The sequence below is a fragment of the Formica exsecta genome, unplaced genomic scaffold (assembly GCF_003651465.1).
Source record: "Formica exsecta isolate Colony F162 unplaced genomic scaffold, ASM365146v1 scaffold113, whole genome shotgun sequence".
Taxonomy (NCBI): domain Eukaryota; kingdom Metazoa; phylum Arthropoda; class Insecta; order Hymenoptera; family Formicidae; genus Formica; species Formica exsecta.
In genome coordinates, this window is record NW_021848470.1 from 184,049 (window position 1) to 205,663 (window position 21,615).

A 21,615-nucleotide genomic window follows, 5' to 3' on the forward strand; every position below is an offset into this window, starting at 1 on the left:
GGATCGATCAACAAATATTTTCAAAGCACGCTAGTGCACGCGGTTACTTTCTAACGGCTGTGCCAACTTGTCTAATTCCCTCCACTTTAAAATGACTCACTGCCATGGCTCGCCAGACGTTCAGACTGAATTAGTTGTACCGATAATTAGCCAAATGGCGGCAGCGACGGCATACACGCCATGAAATGAAAGGAGAGTATCAGTGGGCGTAGATAGCAATACATCGCAAGTGTGTGCGTGTAAACTTTGTATATGATCTGCTTACCCATAACTATAATGTAGACAATGCAACCCACGTAGACAATGCTTATGCATATATGCTTTCTCCTCCTTTCTCCCGTTTTCAAAATGTAAGTTTTGTTCGAAGAAATGAGGAAAAAATTTCATTTATTACATGCTTATATAATAATTACATTTTTTTACGTCAGATTATTGTGGCGCCTGATTCAATATCTGCATCTGTAACGATATCTCGAAGTATACAATATAATTATACACAATTTATGTATTCTGGCTTACATATATACCGTCTGTATAACTCCAAAGTCTGTTAGAAAAGTTATTATTCTTTTGGAATTTTAATACGATTTAGATAGAAGAGCAAAAATTTATATTTTTTTGTAAATTTACATTGTCAAATCTCTTTCTCTTTCTCTCGTATAATCAATTGCGCGTTTTTATTCCAACTTATCGACATAATATATAACACCTTCTTCGTAAAGATTAAGAGCGAAGGTCGCCACCGTTCTCTCGGGCGTAGGGAAATGGAGCGCATTACCGTAAGGCAACACGCGTGTTGGGGAGCAAGGCACTTGACAGGTGAGTACCAAGGTTATACGATGGAAGGTCGCGACATAACTTGCGAAATTGAGACGCCAAGTCAAACTGTACAATTCAGCGTGATTGTGTACTGCATCTACCACAATGCAATATCACAATGTGTGAATCACACATACACACATCTTCAAAAGGAGGGGTAATCTTGTTATAAATGTAACATAGCATTAGAAAGTAAAGTATAAAGCTTGATGTTAATTAAAATTGATCTCAAATTAATTGTGAAAAACTATAACTGTAAGAAAATATATTTCCGTATTTATAATATATATATTTTAAATACAGAAATTACTCGAGATAATATCAACGATAGAAAGGTTATACTGATAAATTGACTTAATCAATCAATCTGTTATAATATATACAGAGAGAATGTGTGTTAAAGATATACTTTTTTATCAACGAACAATGAGATTTAAAATAATTAAAATAATATAATTGTGCATTTATACTTATTTGGATAATTAGGAATTTGGCAAAAAAAAAAAAATGTGAGAAAATATGATATTTTTAATATAATTTTTTCAATTATTTCTTGAAATAATTCTCTTATATTAAGAAAATTCTGAGCACTAAAGAGAGCGTTGCTTAAAATGCTGGGCTGCAAAAATTGCTAATCTGTGTAGAGATACAATTACATAAAATATTGGATGATTGCATAAGTTCGTGCCCGATTTTCATAGATGGCATTAAGTTACTGCATGGCGGAGTTCTATTGTTTTCGTGTGGTAATTGTTAAAATATAATCTATTGAAGTTTATATTTAAATCGGGCACGAACTTATGCAATCACCTGATACGATTGTTTACATTATTATTGTTTCTTGTAGACATAATACATGATCTCTGTATTTATTGATAGCTATCTGTCATATAAGAGCTCAGAGATAACAGTTTTATAATCTGAAACAACAGTCGAGACGCCGATATATCGGAATGTCGCAGTGAAAGGGTTAACGACCGTAGAATTTTCGTATCAACGGCGACATTAATACCAACAAAACGATCTCTATCGCGTCTGGACGGTCTCGAAGCTTGCAGTTTTTCGCGCGATTAGAGGAGAGATCGGGTCGACACTTTGTCCGTGGCTTTTCCCGATCGTCGCGGGCGCGAAAAGTCCACTCACGCGAAAGCACATTGACTGGGCGACGCTCGCTGCGGCTGGCGTCCGCTCTCGGACGAACGATTCTCGCGAAATTAACGATGAAGGGATGGATGGACAGACGGACAGGCCGAGATATGCGTGGCGAAGGGAAAAGGAGAAAGAAAAGGATCCTCCGGGTACAGGAAAAGAAAATGAGCGCGAACGTCGGTCAGCTCGCGTTCCTACGATGTCGATGACCCTCGAGGCGCGGACGATCATCTCTCTTCTTCGTCTACGGTTCTTCATCCGCCTCTCCTTTCTCCGTCTCTCCTCCTCTCGATACGGCTGTCGCGAGAACTCGCTAGAGTTCTTTTCCGCGCATTAGAGTCGCGCGGATTCCGTCGTCGCTCGCTTTCTCGATCGGTCGATTTGAACCGCTACTGCCGCCGATTGCAGCACAACAGTCTTGACTTACTTAATCTCGAGCCAGCCACTTGCTGTCTCTTTCTAGGCTACTGTCTTATAACTACATATAATGAAGTATAGATAAAGAAAATTTAGTTGACCTGTTAGTTAACATGTTCAATGCCGTAACGGCCACGGTTCACCGGCCTCATGATAGTGTCTTATTGATATACGCATAAAGCGCAACCGACTGCATTCGGTAAATTACATGTGTCGGAGAGCAAATTAGACGAAGTAACGAATGATTGCGAAAGCTTGCATTCATTTTCCGTAACGCACAATTTAAGTAGATTTTTATAAATTTAATCTCGGAATCCACGCAGCATTATAGTAAAATCAGATCAGCTGACTCAGTGTTTTCGTCATCAATCAAACAAATTAAACCGTCATGATGCATTCTATTTTTTTCAAAGTTTATTAACGTCACGCAATGTAATCATGACTCAATATATAAAATTGTTTTTCTTTCAGTTTCATTTTTCAACATAAAATTCAGATAAGGATAATCACATTCATCTATGATATTTCTAAGGATTGATATTTTAATTTTAAAGTCTTATTACACATATATCTTACGTAAAATCTAAGTAGGCTTTTCCAATATCAAGAAATTTCTTTACATAATACAGGGTGTCTACTTCCTGGAAAAACATGGAAAACTGGGAATTCTCATGGAACTTTATCGGGACCTAAGGAATTTAAAAAAAAAATTCTCTCTTTAATAATTTTACTCTTATACTATAAGCAGTAGGCAATCCGCCGATAAACCAAGTTGTGAATTATGTGTTTAAAATATATTATAAATATATATCTACAGAAATATTTCTGTTTATATATATATTCAATGTCTTAACAAAATATTGAATATACAGTACATTTTCTTTATTTTAATTTTTAATAATAAAAAATGAAAACGTTATACAAATTAAAAATTTTTATCTTAGTAAAAGCTATTCAGTTTTTTTCAGTACATTTGTAAATCTAGCACTTGAAACTCAAGTGGCTTTGTATTTTTCCTTCGTGAATGAAAAACATTAGAAAACGCGTACAATAAAAAAACTTATTTTAAGAAATTGCACTAAAAAATCTTTGAAATATTTTTTTTATCTGGAATTTTGAATAAAAATACCTGAATGATCAGGGAATTTTTAGGGAATTTTTTACAAGATTTAAATAGACACCCTGTAATAACTTATAAGTCGGGAAATGTTGAATCATAATGTTATTACGAAAGTGTTGTAGAACGATATAATGCTGCTGTATCGAAATCTCAGCTAAGTTCTCGAGAAATTTTTTTTTCTTTCGTTTACACCATGTGGTTCAATTTTTCGAGCGATGCAATCTCGAGGAAGCAGAAAACCGGCCATAAAATTCGTCTGTTGGAATGTTCGTAGAGGGTAACTGTAATCGACGAGAGAGGCGAATTACGATCCGAAAGCAGAGGAAGGAGGGCGTTCGCTTTACGATCCGCATGATAACGGTGCGAGCCGGGTAATTTCGGGGGGAGGTGGATTGTATTTTTTCCGTTCCTTTTATACCTCCTCGAGAGGGTAAGAGATCTGTGCGTGAATCTTCGATGCTGTTGTGTGCAACGTACTGAAATTCCGAAACGGCGAGGCATTTTTGCGTTAACTGTTCGCGACTGCGCGTTTAACGCTCGCGGCGATGATTGATATAATTCTTCTTCTTTTATTTGATCGCTTACATAACTGCAATTTATCGCGAGCAGTTTGGTTGCGTAAAGCGCAAATTTTGGTATCACGCCTTACTGCGCGGCTAACTGTTTTCGCAGTGCACAAACAACTTCAAAAAAATCAAATATATATGTTTGAATTATGGAAAACAAATGTGACCGATTTATTAGATTGAAAGTTTTATAATAAAATGCTAAAATGACAAATCTTTACAAATCATATTTGTGTGTTGAATTAACCGTGTTATTATACTTTACACGTATATTTAGATACAATATATTGTGCATCTATTCAAATATAATATATATAGTTTTTATTATAAAATAATATATATAACTATACCCAGACAGCACAAAACGTCCTCAGGATCATCCTGAATATGTCCAGGATGGTTAAAAATTCAATTTTTAGTAATTAAATTTTTTAACGAGTATTTCAAATAATTAATTAATTTTTGATTAATTAATTTTTGAAAATTAATTTTTGATCGTCTGCAAGTCAAAAACTATGGACGTGTTAATATTGTGCCCGACATTAAATAAAATCTAATTTTGTCTTTATAATATTTATATATATAAACGATAATATACTTCAAAGAGATCCCGTATAACATGTGACGATGACAAACGCGAGTACCGTTTTCTTTCTGAAAAAAGATGATAGTGGAATCGACAATGATTTCTCAGAAATCTTGTCAGCATCGATTTACGAATTGCGATGCTCGCGCGGCGCGATCTCATTTACATAATACATAATTAATGGTTATGCGTTGAATGCGTTCCTCCCCCCACGCTCTCTCTTTCCATGTCGTAATCGCGAGAGAATTGTATTACCGTTGCAGTTTTGAAGCGACGATCGCTCGATCCTAACGGCGAAATCGCCACTTTGACCGCCCATCAGATAATCTGTTCAATGTTGAACCAAGAAAAATGTTTTAAATTGCCCTTATTTAAAACTGATAAAACTACATTGAGAAAACGGGAATTTATAATAGAAGCAACTTTGAAAGAAAGTTAATTTATATATATAAGCATTTTTAGAAGAACTCTAGTAAAAGTAAATAATGCCAAAGTCACTTTTCGTGCCACTAATAACACTGGTCGACAAAATGAAATCTTTTTTTTCTTGCCTTAAGTTCTATCAAATCATCTCTGCTAGATTTTTTAGCGCTGAATATGAATCTGGCCGTACAGATAGCATATCGCGTCAAATTTTTGAGAAGACCTCAGTCAAAGCTGCTAAAGTAGATGTTTTTGATACTTTTACATGAGTTATATCTTTGACGTGGACGTGCTTTAGAAAGCAGTGACAGCTCAAAATAAAGCTCAAGACTTATACTTTATGATAAAAATGCCAGAAGTCTCAGGCAGAAAAGATTTTCCTGAGAAAATATGTAAACATAAAAAATATCATTTATCGCAGTGTCCCTCAGTCATACGTCTCTAATTATCCGTTATTAAAATACTAGTGCCAAAAACTACTCTAATTTTGTTCTTAAGTGATAGCGATCATAAAAACCTACAAATACTCACTTCCATGATTTGAATGCTTTTCCAAAAATTTGATCCGTCATTTTGGAGCCTCCATTTTAAATTTTGAAATTTTAACATGTGATTCGTAATAAGTGACCAGGCAAACGTATACATACCAACTTTCATGATCAGAATGATTTTTTTTTAAATTTTAGTAACAAACAATTGGAGACGTATGACTGGGGACACTGCGATAGATGTTTCTTATGTTTCTACCACTTTTTTTCAGGAAAATCTTTTCTACCTGGGACTTCCGGTATTTTTATCATAAAGTATATATTTTGAGTTTCATTTTGAGCTGTCGTTGCTTTCTGGAGCACGTCCCCATTGAAAGATATAACTCACGCAAAAGTTTGAAAAACGCTTATTTTAGCAACTTTGACTGAGGTTTTCTCAAAAACTTGACGTGATACGCCATTTTTACGGCCAAATTCGTAATCGACGCTAGAAAAATCTAGAATGGCTTGATAGAATTTAAGGCAAATTTAGTGTTGGACAGTGTAATTTGACATTTAAAAACAACTATAGATGCAATGACAATTGAAAATATCAAGGAAGCAACTAGTATGAGATTTCTTACAAAACTCAAATCAAGTGTCATATATATGTGATTTATATGACGTATATCTTTAAAATTCCAAGTTTCGAGGAAAGAAGTAAAAAAAATATTTCTTTATTTGTCATTTATCTTATTTTATTCTTATATTGTGTTACTTTTTATTCAATTGTAAGTTATTTTACTCATTGCGAATTAGGTAATTAATGAAATAAGAACATCTTATAAAACAAAGAATTATTGTCTGTCTCATTGATAAAATAGGATGATACTTTATATAAGGATAACCATTATTCAGTACATTGTGGTTCCTGAAGATCATGGTGATTTCACTTCCGGATTTCTTATTTTGCAGGGGTTTCAAGGTCAGTGTTTGCGGCCGTCAACACATCTTTAAGCCGGTGTCCGTTCAGGCCATGTGGTAAGTCTGCATCTCTGATAAACGAAACTGGTTTCGCAGCAGCGTAAAAATGGAACGAAAAAAAGTAGCGGCACTGAGACTTTTTTATGTTTTGCGTAACGGCTGTTTAATACGTGCTATAGAGTACGCTTTTGATATTAAATTGGCGTTTGTATAGAGAGTCGCGCGCGCTGATGTAAGGCACAAAGTTAATTTTAGTACAATGTATACACGATATCAGAATTTTTATTCCATTTTTTCCTGCTCGTTAAATAAAATAATTTTGAATCTCTTTCTTCCTCTCTCCTTTTAAGGAGCTATTAAACTTTTATGTAAATATTTTTTGTCGGGCCGGTAGTCTCTCAAGTACAATTGATCAATTATTTGCTGGATGTACAAAAATGTATAATTAACATTGATATTTCCATATGAGGAACCGAACAGCGAACCACGCGATGTATAATCTTGTAGCATTCGATATCTTGTTGGTTACGCTAGGCGAGCCACGCGATTGGAAAAGAAGAATCATTGTCGCAGGTTTAACAACCGTGGCTAATAGATAATGTCGGTGTAATTACATGACGGATGAGATCCGAGACGATTGTCGTTCGCGAAAGATACGTCGGGCGAACGCGAGAGAATTTTAAACATACACGCGAGTAGCGAAATTCTTCATATAATTATCTTTAGATCAATATTTATCACAGATGTAAACGTCGAGAAATAAGTGAAAACATTAAATGAGAGAAAAAATTGGTTATAAATTTATTAAAGAATTTTTTATTAAGAAGATAATAATTTTTTCGGGACACTTTGCATAATCCATATTCTCAAAAAAAAAAAAATCGGATAAAAATATTATTGGGAAATAAATAGTTCTTGATAACGTGCAACTTGTGATTGATCTTTGAGATGGATTCGGTTGATGAATTTTTTTTTTAACACATGACTTAAGGATGTTTTGGCTATACAATAGTAGCAAAAAACTGACAAATGTAAAAAAAAAAAACATTTTTTACCTTTATACTATTTGCAAAATTAAATAAATAAATCCGGATTATAAAAAGAATTTAAGTATCAAAAAATAATATGGTTTTTAACATCATCGTAAAAGAAAATGATTGTAATTAATATTTTTCCTAATTTATGACAAAAACTTTTGATCGTGAATATCCCCTGAAATTAACTGCAAGAAACAAAAAAAAAACGAGTAATTTGCTGAAAGAGAGAGAGAGAGAGAGAGATAATATTTTTCTACAATTTTCAGTAAATAACTTTTAAACGAGTAAGCGGATCTAAATCAAGTTTTGCACAAATATTTATTAGAGTTTTCTTAAAATATGTGAAAATGTTTATTTCGTTGGCAATGTTTTTACCTTATCAAATCTGTCAATAAATGCAACAATATGCGATTTTCCATAAGAATCAATACTAATTTTAAACTTAAATAATTAAGAGAATTGTGCTCAGGTTTTGCATAGATACTCAGAAGAAATAGCAGAATAGTTTACGAAATATTCATGCTTTCGTCAATGTTTTGACATATGACACATACATCCTTAACAAACGAGACCATGTTGAATCGAGTTCTGGATACCATGTGTCAAATCATAGTCTATCTAAAATTTCTATTTTGCTATGCTTTCACAATGCATGTATATACATATATACATACATATATGTCAAATACAACGGCAGTGAAGTCTGCGACGCATGATTCGGGGGTGGGAAGATGACGAAGATGTTATCAATGCGGAAGAGGGCTCGCGAGCAGTGCGAAAAAGAAAAATTGGGCGTGGGCCGTGGCTTAATTGGTCGACATCACAATTGCCCGACTGGACAGCAGGAACTTTCTTGGCCGCCCAACCTCTTCCGGTGCTGTATTTTTCAGTGCAGGCATAAACACTGCCGTCTCTTCCCACACGAATCGATTATATTCAATCTCTTTTCTGAATTGTCGCTTTGATTAATCAGCAAATTGTTCGGAAATTGTTTCATCGAATTGGATTACTGCAAATATTATTCAATTTTCACTTACATTAAGATCGCCTTTTATTTTATATACAAGGAATCTTATAATTGAAGATTTTATAAAATAATAAAAAATAGCCTGTCGCTATCAATTGTTACCAATTATGGAACGTTCGGAGAGAAACAGATTTCGCTATTTTTAATCGCACTAAAAATTTACAAAGCGATTTGGATATTAGAAAATTTATATATGTATATCTTGATTGCTATTGTCTTATTTAATCAAAAATTAATTGAAAAATGATGAAAAAAATTATGAACAATTTTAATAATTAGCGCTAAGCTTATTCTATAGCACATATTGCATATCTGAATTGAATACATCGGCTAATGACTATTATAGTAGGCGTCATCTCCTTATTCGTCCTATTCGCGTGACCTACGACTTCAGATTTGTTATTTCTGGCATTGCCGTGTGTCTTGGACGATGTGTGCCTGGATTATAAATAGGCTTGCCTCCAATCTCGTGCGCCACATGCATTAGCGTTAACTGTGTCGATTTTTGTAAAAGCGTAATCGGCTCGGCGTGCGTAGGCGCGAACACCTTTGATATCGACCGCAGCGTGAATTTTCGTAGGTGTACTCATAGATTAATTCGCAAATTGATTTATGTTTTTGTATGCACTCGAATCTTTAGATACGATGCTCTCGCAACGGTATGGAAGAAATAACAGCAACGAATAGGTACGAATTTTAGAAACGAAAGGTATAAAAAAAGAAACACAGTACTGCCAATACAGAGATATTTTTTATTAACCATAAAGAAAAACAGAGAAGATAAAGAAAAATTAAATTTTTGTGTCAGTTTTACTCTTTTTTTCTATCTTTATTTTTCTCAGATAAAAACTGTTAACAGAACGAATTCCCTTAGAAGTAAAATCGTACATTTTGTGGAAGTAAAAAGTCTTTTAAAAGTGACAATTCTGTCTCTTTCTCTACGAGTTAATATTTAAAATTCAACTTTACTAAAAATGACAATAACGTAGATTCGATAAAATAGATTCGATAGGAATCGACAAGAGTGAACGCATTACCTCTTTTAATATGTCTTGCACTATGCAAATTTACGCGAGGAAATTATTACGATTCAGATCAACCACTGCGACGAAAACGCTTGTCCACTGTAAAATTATTACATTTTGAAGATTGATTATAATGCGTGATACGTCGTAATGCGTTTTACACCACGAGGCGAACGCCGCGACGTCGAGACTATCGTCGGTCTCCTTCTCGTCGACGTAGACGACGTCGAGACGTCATCGTCGTCGTCGTCCTATTTTTGGAGAAGCCTCGTTGGTCTCTACCATTGCACACCGTGGTGGGGTTGGTTACGATCATGGACCATCGTCCGCGCCATTTATGGGCGCGTCGCGACGCATGGTCACTCTTTGTCGAATTTTACCACGTGGTCGCGCGTGATATCAAACAAACCCCCGTCGGAATCACGTCGCTTCCGCGTGCGTATTTTTTGCAGGCGACTATATTTTTGCGCTTGATTTTTTACATAAGAACTCATACAGATTCTAAGAATTATAATTTTGTTAATTTTTATTATATTAAAAATGACTATATTATATAATGTCTGCTGCTTATGAGACTCTTTTTGATGGACTTAGCACTTTAAGTTTTTATAATAAAAAAATTGAGAGAATTATAATAAGAGCTCATTTTTTTAAATATTTACAAATACATTATTAATGCACTATATATTGCATTTGTAATAATGTTCAACGTAAATATTGAAGTATTAATAAAAAGAGAAAGGGGAGGAGAGAGAGAGAGAGAGAGAAATATTCTTACAATATGAAAATTTCATTAGCAGATAATATGCATTTAAAATTTAGAAATATAAGTAACATGTATGTTATGAATGTACCATGTGACATTAATATTATTTTATCCGTACTAATTACTTCTAATTACTAAATATATATAAATAACAAATGTGATAGATAATGTAATGAGATGCATTAATTATAAGAGTCTAGCTTCAAAATTTGCGGTTCCAATTACGTCTCATCATTAGTATAATACAAAGGTTGTCTACTGGTGTAAGTAGATCTCTTGTTGTCCTATAATTTTTTTTTTCAAGTATGGGGTGATATATATAAAGGCTGTACCGCGATCTCTTGGCTTCCGTTCGCTCGTGTGGGTGGTCTGTCTCTTCGCAGACGCAATCCACATATATGTGTTGAGACATATGTGTAGATCTCAAATGCATGATAGATGGCGCTGGAACGGGCGCTAAAAGTACTTAGATAGTGCACCAATCCTTTTTTTTTTTTGTTTGCTTAATGAGTGTATACGCTCTGTCGAGTCACGCTGTACGAGTATTAGGAAGTCTTACATTAAATATATCTGTTTTTTTTCATATCCATTACAATTACTTATCACCCAAACAATATGTAATTGCGAACGAACGTATTTACTTCGCTTCGACTTCAAAGCTTTTTCGTTACAGATGGTACCTCCTCCCCGATTCTAAAACTCGTCTCTTGTCAAGTGTGAAATATAAATGGGCTTGGTTCAACAGTCTCGATATTTTCTTTGCTAGACGATGTGCATAGGAATGCTGACGTTCGTCTTAAATTATTTTTTATTCAGGGTATCTAGTCCCTGGAAAAACATGGAAAACTTGGAATTCTCAGGGAATTTTTTGGGAAAACCTGGAGAAATCAGAGAATTCTCATGGAATTTTATTGGGACTTAAGGAATTTAAAAAAAAAAATCTCTCTTTAATAATCTTGCTTTTATATTGTAAGCAATCTACAATCCACCGATAAGCCAAGTTGTGAATTATGTATGTGTTTAAAATATATTTATAATTATATATATATATATATTTATTTTTATTTATATATTTAATATCTTAATAAAATATTGAATATACACATATTCTTTACTTTCAGTTTTGTTATTTTTAGTGATAAAAAATAAAAATGTTATACAAGTTAAACATTTTTTTGTTTTAACAAAAGCTATTTAGTTTTTTTCAGTACATTTGTAAATTTAGCATTTGAAACTTAATGGATTTGCGTTTTTCCTTCATATGAGTGAAAATCATTAGAAAACGCGTACAATAAAAAAATTTTATTTTTGGGAATTGCATAAAAAAATCTTGAAAATATTCTTTTTACCTGTAAGTTTGAACGAACATACCTGAAAAATCAGGGAATTTTCAGAGGATCTTTTTACAAAATTTGAGTAGACACCCTGTCATTCTATTCTATTATATCTGTCAATCTCAACGAGATACTTCCTTGTGGCGGAACAATGCGAACGCGAATTCTCGGTTGAGGTTTTATCAATCCGAACTCTTGCTGTCGCTGTCTACGCGATACCTTGATACAGAATTTCTGAACTGCCGGTCGCTCTGACAGATTACGAACGTTCTGTCAAGTGTACCAACTGGTATCTGATACTGGTTATTAACCAGGATGCATACATTTGATAGAAACTTTTTTATATCTGCAGTAATTAACGGACTGCAAAACTAATTAATGCATTTTTTTATCGTAAATACGAAAGATTTCACAAGTTTAGTTAATTTTACAAAGCTCAATGAAGAGAGAAAGATTAAGAAAAGTCATCTCTGTGGACATATGTTTAATGTTAATAAGTAAATTTTATATTGTATAGAGATTACATTTATCTTCTTTTTTTTATATATATAAAATGCAATTATGATAATAAATTTTTCAGTATGCTGGAAATATTAAAGGAAATTTTAAAACTAAAAAAAGTATTTTTCAAAAAATTATATATTTAAAGCTATGTACATATATACATCTTATAATTACATAATAAGATATCTATCTTATATTTTTATTAGATAAAAGTTATTATCCTGTTCTACATATGTGATTCAACGGACGACGATCCGTGATCTAGTTTTTGTTTTGATCGGTACAAAACGTGCCAGACCAACTGGTTTCCAGATCGAAGCGACGGTGTGGTAAATGCCCAGCAATATAGTATTAGTATATAAGTACTCTCCGTCTTCCCTCGATTGCACAACTATTTTCCGCGCAAAGATTCTTCCAACGTTCGACTTCAATTAGCGCCAATCTGTGGATGAGAGTAAATTCGGGAATGTGCCTTTTCTTTAAGAATATGTCATATGATAAAACATTGACAAAAACATGAAAATTTCGTAGACTATTTTACTATTTCTTCCGAGTATCTGTGCAAAACCTGCACAATTTTCTTAAATTTGAAAATTATTTAAATTTAAAGTTAGTATTGATTCTTATGGAAAATCGTGTATTGTAGCACTTATTCATAAATTTGACAAGGAAAAAACATTGACAAAAAAAAAATTTCATATATATTAAGAAAACTCTAATAAATATTTGTGCAAAACTTGATTTAGATCCACTTGCTCGTTTAAAAAATATTTACTAAAAATTGTAGAAAAATATTATCTTTCTCTCTCTTTCTGCAAATTACTCGTTTTTTTTTATTTCTTGCAGTTGATTTCAGGAGGTATTCATGATCAAAAGTTTTTGTCATAAATTAGGAAAAATAGTAATTACAATTATTTTCATTTACGAAGACGTTAAAAACCATTATTTGGTGATACTTTAATTCTTTTTATAATCCGGATTTATTTGATTTTTCAAACAGTATAAACGTAAGAAATATGTTCGTTTTTTTTTAATTTTGACAGTTTTTTGCTACTATTGTACAGCCAAACCATCCTTAATTCGCGGCAATTCATTAGTCAACGAGGTGAAATTTAAATGCTGTAAAAGGCTTGAACGAAGGCGCGATCTTTTATAGCTCCGGCAAGGCAGGAAGCCTTCTCGTATCATCGGGAATTAATGAACTGCGAGTGGACAGCCGGTCGGAACCGGTTTCCGGCCGGATGACGAACACGAGAACTCGAAATGACACCTCGCTCTATGATGAGGCTGCCGGCACTCGTACGGCGTTTTCATCATCGATGAGATCGCGTCGATCGCCACGATAATCTCGCGAACGTATCTCGAGATGTTTCTACAGGAATCGGATTTGTTTATTTGATATATACTTTTACGTTACGATAATTTTTTTTCAATAATATCTAATGAATATAGAAATTATATTAGTTAGAAGAACATCGCTAAAAATTAAAATTAAAAATGTAATTAAGAAACTCACATTGCAAAACAAACTAGCACTATTCATTGATATATTCTTACTAATAAATGTGCGCATATTAATATATTTTTTTAATATACATATATATTAAGCTTTTCGTATATTACATGAAAGAAGGATTAGAGTATTTAATAAGTGCCTCTAATCTTTAGTAATCTTTAATCTTAATTTAATCTTTATCTTAATTCAGATATTTATAACATTAAAATATTATGTTAATTATTGCTAAATAAAAGTTTTTAACCGGATTCATATAAATAAACAGGATTAAAGTGCTAAATGTTTAAGTTGTAAGTTCTCATCGAAACAATGTCGAAAACAAGTTGTAGCTCTTATCGTCGTGCGACGTCGATACGCATGAATGGTCCCGCTATCACATCTCGCAAATGTTGAAACGTTTCCTCATGATCGCCGATCTAAGAGACACCGGCGCGAGAGATGCCGTCAATTACCGGTGAGATTAACCGGTCGATGGCCGTTTCAACTTTGTTGCTCCTTGCTTTATATTTCGTTCGGAGGTTGTCGAATCCGATTCGCGCGTTTTCACTTTTTGTCAGAGAAACCACCGCGCCAATTTCAACGTAAAGTCGCTTTCACGTCGTCCGATACTAACGCGATTTATCGTTGTCGGAATAGTCACAGCGATATCTATTACGTTTCTTGAGCCTAGAAAAGTGATACTATTTTGTTCAAGCACAAAGTACCAGGTATGCTTTCAAGTATAATACACTCAAAAAAGTGGTATTGCAACTACAGCAAAAATTTTCTGGGTGCGCAAAATTAACTGAGGTACATAAATGATTAGCAAATACTGTGATATCGCATATGTTTCGCATGTAATCAATCTAAGTGACAGAGACAGAATTTATATCTGAACTGTTTGTGAAGTTTAGAAAGAATGTTTTTCTGTGGCGCCTATCCATGTTAAGGCCAATCATACTCGTTATAAAGTTTGGCTGTGGTACACAAAAAAAATTAGCGGCAAGAAACAAAAAAGTGAAACATATATATATATTTCTCTCTTGAAGAAAAACATCAAAACATTTGTAATATATTCCATATCGTTTTGCAAATCAAATTAGTATATAGCATGTCTTAGTTTTTATTAAAAAGTCATGATAGACTATATTGAATAGTACTAATTCGTCTTGCAATATCTCGGATTTTGATATAAAATAAATTTAATAAAATGGATTAGTAAATTCAATAAATTAAAATTAAAGAGAGAGAGAGAGAGAGATTTTTTCACTTTTACTTTACACGCTTGTTCCGTTCTATTTAAAATAACGCACAGGATTAATCCGCATAAATTTCGTTATCGCAATCGTTGCTGCTCACTTCGCGTTATAGTTCAGTGCAGACCGCATGTATGCACGTTTGCACGCACGCTTGCGCATTCGCTTACAAGGCCGTGATATATGGTGCTTGATAGAATTCGTGTGTCTGTTGTACGCAGACGGACGCCGAACGATAACTCCATTCTCTCATCTGCGCCGCATTGACGGTCGTGTTTCCCAGATAACTGAAGCGAACTCGAGTTTCCTACATTACCTCATCTGCCTTATATTCCCTTGGTTTCATTATCGCATCTTGATATCTGGTTTTCTACCCATGTATGACAAAAGCAGAATAGTGCTGAACTTTATACGATACTTTGAAACAAAACACTAAAAAGAGATAACATTTGGCTATTGATCGATGTCTCGATTGTTTGCCATAACGACTGCCGACTCAAATTTAAGGATGTATGTGTCAAAACATTGACAAAAGCATGAAAATTTCGTAGACTGTTTTACTATTTCTTCTGAATATCTGTGCAAAACTAGAGCACAATTCTCTTAACGGTTTGGAAATTATTTAAGTTTAAAGTTAGTTATTGATTCTCATGGAAAATCGCATATTGTAGCACTTGTTGACAAATTTGACAAGGAAAAAACATTGCCAACGAAATAAAAATTCTCACATATATTAAATAAACTAATAAATATTTGTACAAAACTTGATTTAGATCCACTTATTTGTTAAAAAGTTATTTACTAAAAATTGTAAAGAAATATTCTCTCCCCCTCCCCCTTTCTACAAATTACTCGGGTTTTTTTGTTTCTTGCAGTTGATTTCAGGGGATATTCACGATCCAAAGATTTTGTCATAAATTAAGGAAAATATTTTCTTTTACGAAGACGTTAAAAATCATATTATTTTGTGATACTTTAATTCTTTTTATAATCCGGATTTATTAATTTGATTTTTCAAAGAATATAAACATAAGAAATATTTTTTTTAATTTTGACAGTTTTTTGCTACTATTGTACAGCCAAAACATTTTTAAATCGAGGAATCTATCCTTCCATATATTAATTGCGAATCACTCTGTATATATCTTCAGTATCATCTTCCTCACGTCAATCGTCGGCACGATAGCTTTTCAGGCAACTATTTCGAACTTTCCCTATCTATCTAAGTTTCGACTCGCATCTATTGTGCTGTTCCCTTGTTTTCCCTGTCATATCGAGTTTCCTTCGCTGGGGCGTGCTGGGGAGATAACTTTTCGAACTGATAGAAGAGAACGATAGAAGTAGATGATAACACTCTCTTGGTGTAGCGTCTCCTTCATTGCGTAATCGTGATAACATGGCGCATGGTTGATATCGACGGCACGAAACCACGATCGATTCGGGTGTAACGCTTATTGTCTATATCTTCCTGACCCTTTTCTAGTTATTTTTTGTTTTTTAACTTGTCTGTTATTAGCATTTATACGTAAAATGAGATATTAAAGTATAATTTAAACATGTATGTGAAAAAGAAATATTTATTGAGATATTCAGCTTTTTTTTTTATACGGAGATTAGTTTAAAAAGTTAATTAATTAATTTACATAACTTAATTTATATAAATTAATTTACATAAAATTAAATTACTTGTAAAACATTATGCGAAACAATCCTTGCAATCAGAAATTTTACAAGCTTTGCAAATATATATTTTGACAGTTCTGATAATTTTATAGAACACAAGTTGCAAGAGAGGGAATTGCAAAATTTTATCAATTTTAATTGAAATGTTATTGCTCTTTATTTAACTTCCATATCATTTTTTAAATCTTTAGCTGTTACTTACTTCAGTTATTACTCGTTACGGCCGTATATATTTTCACGAGAATAATTTACAGATTTCTTAACTTTAGGAGGTTTTGACTGTACAATAATAGCAAAAACTGTTAAAATTTAATAAAAAAAAAATTTACGTTTATACTGTACAAATATTTATTAGAGTTTTATTAATATATGTAAAAAATTTTATTTCGGTGGCAATGTTTTTTCTTTGTCAAATTTGCCAATAAATGCTACAATACGCGATTTTTCATAAGAATCAATACTAATTTTAAACTTAAATAATTTTCAAACCGTTAAGACTTTCCGAAATTCATATAACATTACATGCCGCAAATTCACCTTTTCGTTCTCCATTTTTAATGATTTCTCTTATGCACAAATGGACTTATTTGAACAATGTCTGACGCTAAATTGACATAAGACAACGTCATCTATTCGGTGTAAGCAACAATTACCACACGAAAACAATAGAACTCCGCCATGCAGTAACTTAATGCCATCTATGAAAATCGGGCACGAACTTATGCAATCATCCAATATATGTAAAAAATTTTATTTCGGTGGCAATGTTTTTTTTTTGTCAAATTTGCCAATAAATGCTACAATACGCGATTTTTCATAAGAATCAATACTAATTTTAAACTTAAATAATTTTCAAACCGTTAAGAATTATGCTCAGGTTTTACATAGATATTTAGAAGAAATGATAGAACAGTCTACGAAATTTTCATGCTTTTGTCAATGTTTTGACATATGACACATATGTACATGCTTAAGCCAGTTACACACCTCTTTCTTTTCTTTCTCTGCCGATTCATTTATCGAATCTTGTGTAACAAACGACGACAAAGGATCGTTAGAGAGTAGGATTGGTTCCGGTTGGAAAGCTGACCATTATCCCATTATAGCCTCCGTGCTCGTCCAAAGGTAGAAAATATGTCACCGTACATCCTACGTCGAGTTACCTCTAGTACTAGAAGTCGATCTAGCTCGGGAAAGCTTAGCCGCGAGCGTTGTTTATATTATATGCCCCTTCTCTCTTTCTAGCCTCTTTTCGAAATCTCCCTATTAAAATATCATATTCTACATCGGTGGGAATTAATATATAATTTTTCGATAATTTTTCGATAATTTTTCGATAATTGAAGAAATCTTGTAAGATTACTTAGGGTTTTAATATGTTAATGGGTCTCCATACTATTTATTTATTCGCTGTTTTTGCTTTACAAGCGAGATAAATTACAGCGGATTTCTCATCCACAGTTGCGTATAATGGAAACCAAAAGTGCAACGCGCGATTCGGCCGCTGCTCCATTTAATTGTTTTTCACGGTCCGGTGCATAGGATCCGGCTGTAGGAGACTGCATGCCGGGTGTCGGTGAAGAGAGAGAGAGAGAGAGATCCCTATCGGCGACCGGCAGGCCCCGGCTGGTTAACGCCTTAACCGAGGTGGCACCCGTTGATGTCACCGCCGGCCGTTCTCGCTCCCGTGCACGAGCGTGCAGCGTAATCGTTTCCATTCCTTTCACTGTTGTCGCCGCTACCTGGGGAACAGGTTGTTGGGGAGACGCGACGAGCTCGCGTATTTTTGCGCGCTGTCTCGCGATGGGAAGATCGAGGGGAATGGTAGATCATACCATCGATAAATTTATCGGTGATATACAGTCAGAATTAAATTAATATCTGGAAAATTAATATTTGTGCCTCCCCTCGCACGCAATGAACAAACACGATATTTTTTTTTATAATCATGATGCACTTTAAACGCTTATTTTGTACGATAAAGAGAAAAGCCATGAAGAACTTGTAACTACCACATAATTAATATTTCCAAAAAGAGAAATCGTAAGTAGAATTTACTATCGATATCTTTAAAGATATATATCATTTAAATGCAGTTATCACGATTAAGGACATAATTATATCAGGGCGAAATGTGTACTGGTGCGTGAATATTAAGAACAGTTTCGGTTTTCTTTCGATTATTATTTAATTCCTATCGCAAAAAGTTATTAAAATTTAAGTTATTAATTTAATATAAAATTTAAAAATTAAATAAAATTGTTTTCAAATTATTGGAAAGTTATTAAAATATTAAATCCAGGCGTGTTGAATGTCTACGTTTGAAAGAAATTGATAGATATATGAGAAAATGTCAGGAACACGTGTGCATTCAGTTTGGACTTATTATCAAAGTGTATTTTCAGGATCGCATCTGTTCGGAATTGTTCAAAATGTTCTTCGACAATCGAAGTACGATGCGAAAAATCTTTTCCAATTAACAATTTTGTATGCCATTTTCGAATAATATATGCATCATTTTTAGTCATTCACCTTTCAGTCATTTTTTTTACTGGATTGTAAGATATTATTCTTCCCGAATCAACAAGCAAATTTCATTTTATATTGATTTGAGTCATGTATGCTGGATCTGAAAACGTGATGAATTCGTACGATTTGCTCTCTCCTATTAATATTAGATAAGGTTGTGATTCCATAGAAGTCCCAGTATATGTTTCAGTTGAACATACCATATTCTCGAAGAATATGTAATGACAAGATTCATCGCAGATACTTTTCTCAAAAACGTTTTATCGGCATCTTTCGATGGATTGTAGAAATTAATGAATTATGTATTCTAATAGTGATAATATATCGCGAGAGAGATTATCGCGCGCACACGCGGATAAAAAAAATACATCGGTAACCAAGAACTACAATTTTTCAACATCACTTATCTAGAATCGCAGCCACGTTAACCCGTATTGATGATCTTGATCGCTGATCGCCACCGATTCGCTTTCCAATTTCGAGCGCTATCCGGCTCGTAGGTCGGTTGTGCTCGATATATTCCCGAAGATATAACGCCTTATTTGTTCGGGATAATCGCGATCTCACCTCCACGTGAGATTTCTACGCCCGTTCTTCGTCGGAAATAGCGCAAGCCGACAATGCCGAAATGGATTTGCCCTCATCGGTAACTTTCGCGATAGCCCTGTAGAGATCTCGGGAAAGGAAGCAGGGGGGCGACTACATACAAAGATTTCCGCAACGATTGTTCCACTTTTGCGCGACGACCGTAAAGATCCATCTTCGGGCAATCTTAACCGCAAAATAGGAATAATAATCCCATAACAGACGTCGAGCGAATAAGCGTCTTCTCTTTACGACACCTCGATGCACTTTCTTCGTTCCGGATGCAGATAATGCCGTTCTCGAAACGCTTTATGACGCTTTACATTCTCGAAAATATTTTTGCGGACTGATTGATTTTTATGGTCGTCGTCAGGATGATATCGACAGTTATCTAATATTTTTTTTTTAACACAAGATGCCCAGAATTATTTTGCATTCTTAAATCGATCTTAAGAATGTTATGGTTGTATAATAGTAGCAAAAAAACTATTGAAGTTAAAAAAAAGACATATTTCTTACGTTTATACTGTTTGAAAAATCAAATAAATAAATCCGGATTATAAAAAGAATTAAAGTATCACAAAATAATATGGTTTTTAACATCTTCGTAACAGAAAATAGTTGTAATTAATATTTTTCTTAATTTATGACAAAAACTTTTGATCGTGAATACCCCCTGAGATCAACTGCAAGAAACAAAAAAAAGAGTAATTTGCAGAGAGAGAGAGAGAATATTTTTTTTACAATTTTTAGTAAATAACTTTAAACAAGTAAGTGGATCTAAATCAAATTTTGCTCAAATATTTATTAGAGTTTTTTTTAATATATGTGAAAATTTTTATTTCGTTGGCAATGTTTTTTTCTTGTCAAATTTGTCAATAAGTGCTACAATACGCGATTTTCCATAAGAATCAATACTAACTTTAAACTTAAATAATTTCCAAACCGTTAAGAAAATTGTGCTCAGGTTTTGCACAAATATTCAGAAGAAATAGTAAAACAATCTACGAAATTTTCATGCTTTTATCAATGTTTTGACATATGGTACATACATCTTTATTCGAGCTAGCTTGTTTTTTCAACGAAAAGATGTTGTGATTTCGTAATTTTTGAATTGTATATTATTGAAAACGACTGGATCTTAAAAAATTGTTTCAAAAATGTAAATAACAGTTTAATGATTAAAGGTACATAAAAGACAACAAATATTTTAACTTTTTTAAATAAATTTCATATGCGAGAGGAAGAGAAAGAGAGTTTTGTCATCAAATCGATTAAATTGATAAAATTTACTAGCAAATATGCAACATCTTTTTTTTGTTTATTGTTGGATTTATATATAATTAAAATACGTGATTCTACTTTTTTTTTTTTTTTTAAATCGATGGGTCCGATCAATGATGTTCCGGTTGATAAGTGCTCCGTTATCTCTTGTTATCAATGCGCGATATGCGATTTGGAACATCATTAATCAGCAATGTCAGATACGATTTGGCAAGTGAATTCTCCTTGTACTAAATGAGTTTAATATATAGGCAAACGTGATAAATCATCTTCTGCTTAGTATACTTTTTATCCTCTAGACTCTAGGCTACAGTAAAATTTCAAAAAGGAATTAATTATTATCGCGATATTAAATCAGATATGCGTTTACAATACGCGATCCATCTTCGCGTGATTTGAATAATGTAAGAATTTCTTTTTTTAACATTTTCCAATAGGATTTAAGGAACATTTGCTAAATTTAGGAATAATTAAAAGCTTGATCAGGAATGAGCCGGCAATTTCTTGCACTTTCTGGATATTGTTATATAATTCAGTGTAAAGGATATCGGCAACCGAA

General features: G+C 33.4%; 1 protein-coding gene across 5 annotated transcripts in view; it reads left to right on the top strand.

Moving 5' to 3' along the window:
• Nucleotides 1-21,615, top strand: part of LOC115236899 (protein phosphatase Slingshot) — a 167,458-nt gene that overhangs the window by 125,676 nt on the left and 20,167 nt on the right. For all 5 annotated transcript variants that reach the window (XM_029809638.1, XM_029809658.1, XM_029809631.1 and 2 more), the window contains one exon: nucleotides 6,523-6,588. In XM_029809638.1, the coding sequence (XP_029665498.1) occupies nucleotides 6,523-6,588 (66 nt within the window). The remainder of the gene's footprint in view (nucleotides 1-6,522; nucleotides 6,589-21,615) is intronic.